We start from the raw sequence: 8,818 nt of genomic DNA, 5'->3' as shown, positions 1-8,818 counted from the left end.
TAAGGACAAAACTTGGAACTTGAAATCTCTCCTGTACATGATTGTTATCTTGGTAGGGACGAATCTATGTTCACCAGAGATGCCAGTAGTTCCTCATCCTCCCCTCAACTCATCACCCTGCTTCCCGAGCAGCAGCAGCAGCAGCTACACCGATGAAACAAGCCATGCATGGTGCCACGCCCCTCCTGTATTGATACATGTCATGCTACTTGAGTCATGACATTATTTACATTGTAACTGTGCCCCATTTCTGCATTACTGTCCCTTATGAATGAGTAAAATGAGGTTCTTGCTTTTCAACCACTATGGGAGGTGTGGTGAAATAGGATTTAACATAGAGTTCAAGACTACTGCAGTGTGGGTGCATGCTTGTACAAGCACTTGTACTAGTCGGGACATCGTCAGACCAGCCTACGTGGAATAAGCACATGATGTATTATATCATAAGGTAGCATTGTATTAATACATTGTTGGACCGTGACAACCCCAGTAAATACTGACTTATAAGCTCATGATTCCACAACAAATCACACCACAAGCAACACCATGTGATTGATAATACATACTGGTCCATAAACAAGGAAAGATGACAGTATCTGAATGAACAACTTCTTTATTTAGTGATGATGCTTGATAACGGTGTTAGAACCTACACTGAAATGTCACTCTCACTTTAACAGGAAGGTTGATCATCCATATATTGTTATCCTGCCTTACTGATCCAACTTCTAAATGCCTCTCAGATAAACATTGAGTGACACAAATATTCTGCTTTAACCAACACTGAAAGCATCAGCAAGACTGGCCATTTAATTCTCATATAAGATGTTTCTTGATATATTCCTACTATGTTTATCAAACTACAACAATCTAAAAGTTGGAGGGTATCCTTATATACATCATCATCATCATCATCATCATCATCATCATCAAAAGACGAAGTAGAATGCTGCGGCCACTATGTATCTCATGTAACTGAAATTATTTTAAAAGACGACTATAAAATAAGATCATGTAGTTTATTGAAGCTTAAAAAGACCAAACCAACCTTCCACAATGACTTGGACAACTTTTGTATGAATTTACAACAGTAATTGAGACAAGACTGTCTTTCTGAAACATGGTAAAGCAAAGAATATTTCATTAAGTGTAGAACTGTTCAGTGTTAATCCATGGGGAAACGGTCTTATTGCAGTAGATTTCTTACTTGTACAACATTTTCTAAATAACTGACAGATATTATTAACCCTCTAATCTGTGTGCAGCCAGGAACAGGAGGCTACTGAGACCTACTGGCAATGTGAGCACATGAAGGGTTAACAGTGAACTGTAAAGTTACATGACTCATACTGCCCTCCACAGACCCCCTCCCCAACCCCCTCCCCTCCAAAACATCGACTAACACTGCTGTACCCTCCAAAAACCCTCTCCCCTCCACCAAGACCTCTGTAACCCAACGTGTATTCCGCAAAGCACTGCGACCCCTCCTACAACTTAAAGTGCCAATATCCCAAGTGACAAACTGAATCTTGTTTAAACCAGGAAGCAGACTACAGCCTGACCACATGGAGATTCAGGAATGTTTAACGTCCAGTTGATGAAGTGTAGTTTGGTCACTTGGCTGACCAAACCAAAGTGGCAATGAATATTCACTATGAGTACTATTGAGCTGAAAACACATGATATACATTGCTATATAAGCGGCAAATGTTGCAACAATACAACACAGTCTAAACTTAAACTTAGACTCAGTATTATTCGTTACACTGCTATACTGAGTCCAACAAACCCTAGTAGAAGGTCGCGTCAGATAACCTTTGAGTGACCTATGACCATCCAATCAACCGTGAGACGGACGAACAGATTTAACCAATCAGACAACGACTACTTGTTAGGTTTCGGCGGGACTTACAAAACGGTTTTTGGATTTTCTTTTCCCTGGTAGCTGACACTGATCTATCAACAAACGAAAATCTGCATAACACACAGATATTTGACCTGCAGTATATACGCTTAGGGGTTTCTAATGACATGGTTACTATTAGCTTATATTTCCGCAAGATGACATCCTTGAATATTGACAAAACCGCCATTTTCAGCGACTGTTTACTCATTGCGTCCTCCACGTGTATCACTCGGAAGCGATTGTGCAGAAAATAGCATTCGGAATCGTTCGAGTTTTTTAGGTAAAGGTTTAAACGGTATGTGTGAATGTTAACTTTCGCGATTTGGTAAGCTGTGTGCTGATTGGTCAATCCAAAAGGTTAACTGGCGTGACATTCTACTAGTATTTGTTAGACTTAGTATAGCAGTGTAACGAATAATACTGAGCCTAAGTTTACTTCAACTGCAATATAACACAAAGAAACTTGAAACATTCTGTACATATGTACAGCAATATATCAACTCGCATTGTCTTCTCTCTCATTCTCTCGTACTCAAACAATCCTGAAATTATTAACAGAACTCATACAACCACTCATGCACTCACAGACAAACATGCATATATAGTTGCACCCAAAAGTTTCCACACACAGCACACTTGAGTCCCACAGAATAAATACTCCGGCATAGCGTGAGTGGCGCCCCCTATCAGACTTTGTGCGAGATGATGAGCCAGCTGATGATGAAGTAGAAGAGGAAGAGAGGGTACACGGCCAGGACTGTTCTCTTGGGAGGGTGAGTGGACCCCAGGAACGCTGTGGAGGCTGTGGGGGGGGAGAGAGTCAGAGAATGCTGTTTAATACTACACTCAGCAATATTCCAATGAATAGATCTCAGATTCCAAACCAAGTTACCTTGGCGGGCAATTGGCAATATTATCATAATTTTATTCAAAACCTTATTTCGGAAGATGCTATTTCTTAAAGTTATTTTAACACTGTGCATTAAAATTGCATTCAATAATGTTGACATAAAGCCAGAAAGACTCTTCCCCGATACTGGTTCGTGTTGTCAGTGGTCCACTTTACAAGCCAGTGGTGGATAGCATGATGAACATCCATGCCAGCAGGATACTATGACGACCAGTCAGCCAAGTTAGCCTGACCACCTGAATCATCCAACTGCCCCCAATGCTTGGGGACTGTTCTTACCATTCCTTCATTTGTGCTTGTATATGTACACGATATAGATCTACCTAACAGATATCGATAAGACAGTACATATCATGGGTCTCACTGCTTATGCATATATCAGCATTGATTACGAGCTATTCCAGGGAGAGCTTGTGCATGCGTGTTGTGTGTCATTACACTTTGAACAGTATTTTTGAAATATTGGAGGGTAAGCTCCATTTGGGAGGAAATCTCAAGTGATGGAGACCTCCCTGGTAAAACACTTGGGTACAGATATGGCGCCTCAAACATAGATGCATTATAAAGTTGAGTCTGCAATTGATGTCTTTTGTTTGCTACTTACCAAACGTTGACCAGCCAAAGCCCAAGAGGACGAAAATAAAGCGGGTGATGAAAAGTCCTGTTGACGAGGAACCAAACACCAGGATAATCCGACACACGATGAGGGAGATGCACAGCGGCAGCACACAGTAACCTAACACACAGACACTCTGGAAGAAGGAGCTGTAACACAGGATGTCAGTACCTACTGGTTACCATGGTAACTGGATATAGTCACAGCATCAAGACACTTAACATTATGCAAAATGGTACATTTAACTATTTAGCCAGGATTCAGTTAGCTAGATTAAAAATATTTGCCCATTAACTTACAATGATATGTAACGTCAAGAGTTAAATACTGACAGGACATTTTACTCTGTATGGCATTGATAAGCTTGTCTTAGGTATTTCATGTGACCCCCATCCTCGATAATCTCCAGGGTATCACGTTCACGATCACTCTCCACTATACCCTGGATGCATCCACGGCTTGGGGATGATTTTATTACCTCCCTTGGCTGACTCCATTCTCACAGTAGCCAATCAGCTAAGCTGCCGTTACAATGGAGCTTGCCAGTGTCAACAAAGATAGCGGTCGTGAGTCGCGATGGTTTGTTAGCAGTGCCACTCAGATTTTTGGGAAATAATAAAGACAAATTCACAGATCTGAAACTTTCAAAAATATATGAAAGAACTCCTTCTTCTTCTTTCAGAGTACATCTGCATCAATTGTGTTGCCAAGTTTAAGCGGTTAGATAATTTAAAGCGAAAGTGAGTTGTGAGTGAGTGCGCTCAACTTCCCAGCGTAGGCACCTAATTGGATAAAAAGCCAGCCAAGGGAGGTAATAAAATCATCGCTTGCCACGCGTGAATAGGGTATAGTGGAGAGTTATCATAGCATTATACCCTCAAGATTATCGAGGATGGTGACCCCCAGAATTGTTTAACAAGTATTCTATTCTAGAAACAATGTTGCAGTTGCCACGTGATTGACCTCTGACCTCTAGGAAGTCAAGACCAACAAGGTGAGCCTGCATTGCTTCACTTACATGTTGCCGCCGAGGAGTTTTGTGTTGAGGGTGACGACAAAGGCGCCAGCCCAGTAGATGACGAACACCTCTGCAAACTGAGGACTACCATCCAGCATGCTGTCCACCTTCTCGTCTCCCTGCAGCATCCTGACCAGGAACAGCATCAGATATCACAAACACCACTCATGGCACCATCTTCTATACAGTTACACATGAATAATCAAACTGATATCCCTCCTGGAACCGTAACCATGGCAACCTGGTAAGGCCAGACCAATTTCATTTCTTGTTTTACAGATCCGCTGGTCGTATTTTTTCAATAAGAAAAAAAATATAAATTAATTTTCCCCGCTCAAAAAATTAAATTTTAATATTTTTATTGGCCAAAAATGTGAATGAGCGAGAAAATGTTTTTAGATTGTGTTTTGACCCATATACACTTCATAAATTTAGTATTTAAAAGGAATATTACATTGACTGATGATTTTTATTTTTATATTTTTCCCTCCTGCCTTTAGGTTTTCTGAGGACAAAAATCTGTAAAACAAGAAATCAATTGGTGTGGCCTAACCAGTAATTTCAAATTGTATTCCTTATATATGTAATGATTTACCATGTTTACAAACAGGCAGATCCCTATCTTCACGATTATTAAAATTCAAACACATTTTCAGTAGTTTCCCTTTGAAGTTGTAACAAGTACACATCCACACTGCATGGATAAATGAGTGGAAAGCTTGTTATGCAGATAGCAGTCTTATTTATTCCTTTTGGCCATCTTACCTATTGTTTTGATGATCAAACAAAAACATTTCTCGACACTTGTTCCTTTGAACACAACGTAAGTGAACTTGTCCTTCAATATAACAATACAACCCTGATAACTCTGAGTGAGTACTGTTTATGCTGCTTTCAGCTTTCTAATTTGGCAACATTCCAACAAACTCACATGGCCATGAAGACGCAGAGGATGAGCGGTCCCCACAGATCCCCTGGAACATGGACAACACCGCAAGATAACATAACTAACATCAACACAAGCTTAACATGGAACCAAACAGTACATGTAGCAAGAATAGATAACAGCTCTCATATGGAAACTGGCTTAACATGTAACCAAACAGTACATGTAGCAAGAATAGATAACAGCTCTCATATGGAAACTGGCTTAACATGTAAATATATACAACATATATAGCAGGTATTAGTGGTGGTCCGATTAATTGAAATAATCTAAGATTGGTCGGGTATAAGCGAACAAGCAATCGATCATGTTTTCTCATAATCAACACAAACAATTCTGGAACACCTTTTGCATTAACAATATTTTTCACAAGGTTGGTTTTGTCAGTTACATTTCCTGAGCACTATTTCCAAGTCATGATTGAATTTATTTTAAAGATCCCAAGACATTTATGTTCCTAACATATTAGTCATCCTTTCAAGATGTGAAATTTGCCAAAAACTCCCAAGAACTACATGTTTTTTCTTTATGTTTTGTGCATTAACAAAATAAACAGGAAAATTTCATGAATGGCTAACCAATTATTTTTGATGATTGATCAGTTGCAATGAAGCAATCATCAATTATGAGATACAACAATTCCCAACACTAGCGGTTAGGAACAGCCTGCCATGACCCGGATGTGGCAGTGTGGACTATTCTTCATCAGGTTAATTACAATGTTCCTGACCATGACTAAACTATGTCTGTGTTCACTAGACCAATACCACAGGCTTTCGCCTTGACAGCTGAGGTGGCAAAGCTGATGCACAAATGTACAATACACCAAAGCTTTAGCTGTTCTACCATGAATCCTAAAACTAATAACCAAAGAATATCTGTGATATTATCTATGTTCCATAACAACATTTTGAGAAAGAACTGAAGCATTGATCTTGTACTTGATAATTGGTTTATAACCCATATCATGAATGTTCACATCAAATTTTCAAAGTTTGGCTGTTTGTCATTTTGTTTGTTAAAGTGCCATCGTTCGCCATGTTTGTTCTGTACCATGATACAGGTATGTATCCCCATTTCAACTATAATCCATACACTACCATTGCCCAATATAGAATATATTTTCTAGTCTTGTCAAATGCAATCAATTTATCATTAAATTGTTAAAACCTAAGCCATGCTCTAATAACCATGGCAACTTACATTCTTTCAGCAGCACAAAACTTGTCCTTGGATACAGCACATGGAAGAACTTCTTCCCTACAGCAGTTAGGTCCCTTTTCTGCAGGAAAACATCAAGCATTTTCAGTGTTGGTTCTGTGTGTATTTTACATACTATATATACCATTTATACTGAAAAACATCCTGTAATTTGCAGACAATGAAATGACTTTTTAGTTAGAACATTAATGTGTACATCATAGTAATGGCTCTAGAACTTAGTAGAAGCTGTTGTGGATATATTTTTCAGTAATTAACAGTAATTAACAGTGGCAACAAATGAATTATAAATAAAATTACTAATATAACATGAGAAATGTCAAATGTTTTTATGATTTGAAAGGTGATATGGTAGCCTAGTGGTAAGAGTGTTCACTCTTCATGTCGAAGACCCAGGTTTGATTCCCCACATGGGTACAAAGTATAGAGCCTATTTCCGGTGTCCCCTGACGTGATATTGCTGGAATTGGTCAAACTGGTCACTTAAGTCACACTTATGATTTGAAGCATGGTTGGTGGCAATGGGAAATTTAAAGTTATCCAACCCTAGTTACTCCTAACAAGGAGTGAGTCAAGTGGGTCTACCAACACTCTCAGCACTATTTCAGCTATATGTTAACATATGGTTATGGTGGGAAGAAAGACGTCCTAGATGGTAAACCAAGTATCATAATCAGGCTGAATCAGGAACGTGACACCATGATCAAACTCCATCATTATCAGACACACATTCTTCCTGTGAACCCTGAGTAGTCATGGTAACTTACAATGGTCTCCTTGACAGGTTCATCCAAGGTAGATAACTCATCATCTGACTTGGCGATTCCTGGCACTGTTATGTCTCCTTCCAGAGGTATATCTACTTCCTGAAACAAATGATATGGTCGTCCAGTTTGTTGTTAGATATATGTGACATGACGGGAAAGGCTGAACCATGTTTTGTTAATTATGATGAGACAATTCAATCCAGTGATTGATATTAAGAACACTGATCCACACAATCAGGGTATGATGACCACGGCCCTGAGTCAGACCTACTGATTAACTAACTTGGTCTTCTCTCATAAACAGCACTGGCTATTGGGGCCCAGTTCTAACCTGGAATAACAGTTTCATTGTGAATCTTTCAAGAAATGACAGATTCAAATATGTGTATTATCATCTTCAAGACAAAACGCTGCAATAGTATATACTCAGAAAGCATTCACAAGAAGACATTTTCTCTTGCACACATAGCGGCCATAAAATATCTGAGTCCCGAATTCGAACCACGGACCTTCTGATCCGAAGTCGGATGCCTTGTCCACATGACCAAAGAGGTTAACCCCGTCAGCAAGCTGACAAGGTAAGGATGTCATCTGTGGGATGACTCCACGCCCTGCTACACACACATACCGTACATATCTTTTGACGATAAAACATGGCTATCTATTATACCTTCCCTAAAGTTTAAACTCTGCCAGACAAAGCTCAATCAGGGCTCCTTACAAAAGCTACAAACATGTAATCATCAGTGGAGATTAAAAACAAAAACTCTCCAAGACAATCTATTGATTGACATCATGAGCATCGATCTATGCAATTAAGATATGGAAAGAGTTCCTTACGTACCCCTCGCCGGTTTTTGTGATGAGCAAACACTATAGTTTAGTCTAGAGTTTATAGTTAAAAATTAGGTGGGGGTACGTAAGGAACTCTTACCAAATAAATATTTACAAATAAAATGGAACTACCAGTGGTAGTCGTTTGGGCTACTATCTTCTATTTTCGCTTTTCAGTGTCACCGACAGTGAAGGTGTCAGTATGTTATAATATCGACAGGACAAGGTATAATCTTCATTTATCTTATAATGAAGTGAGGGTAAAATGTTAAAGTTGAGTCTAAAACCCTGCAGAAATATATAAACTGTCATGTTCAACAACCACAACAAATCATCCGATGAACCATGATGAACATCATCACTGATCTCTCAACAGCTCAACACGCACAACACATTTAATTGTTTCATTCTAACCTACATCCATTTTCAGATAGTTAAGAACGATTGTGTGAGATGATAATCAAGTGAAATAAAATGATGAAATTATGTTATTAATCAGTCAAAAACCACATTTACTTGATCAGTGAGGAATTCCACGTCAGCCATGGTGAGGGAATTCCTTTTGGACATGCGCGTGTATCCTTTCCGGCCTCGTTTTCA

The 8,818-nt window shown here is 39.2% G+C and overlaps 1 protein-coding gene across 1 annotated transcript; it reads right to left on the bottom strand.

Moving 5' to 3' along the window:
* Window positions 1–2,182: 2,182 nt before the first annotated feature.
* On the bottom strand, window positions 2,183–8,813 carry LOC124272717 (protein YIPF6-like). The gene is made up of 7 exons (XM_046707907.1): window positions 8,735–8,813; window positions 7,385–7,483; window positions 6,600–6,678; window positions 5,382–5,424; window positions 4,451–4,579; window positions 3,421–3,581; window positions 2,183–2,708 (listed from the first exon to the last, which is right to left on the bottom strand). Exons 1-7 carry the CDS (start codon window positions 8,786–8,788, stop codon window positions 2,593–2,595), a joined length of 681 nt encoding a protein of 226 aa, XP_046563863.1. The 5' UTR covers window positions 8,789–8,813; the 3' UTR covers window positions 2,183–2,592.
* Window positions 8,814–8,818: the final 5 nt, after the last annotated feature.

The sequence above is a fragment of the Haliotis rubra genome, unplaced genomic scaffold (assembly GCF_003918875.1).
Source record: "Haliotis rubra isolate DU_JTF1 unplaced genomic scaffold, ASM391887v1 Scf172, whole genome shotgun sequence".
NCBI classification, from domain to species: Eukaryota; Metazoa; Mollusca; class Gastropoda; order Lepetellida; family Haliotidae; genus Haliotis; species Haliotis rubra.
The sequence above is the reverse complement of the archived record's forward strand: the minus strand, read 5'-3'. Positions and strand labels throughout refer to the sequence as shown.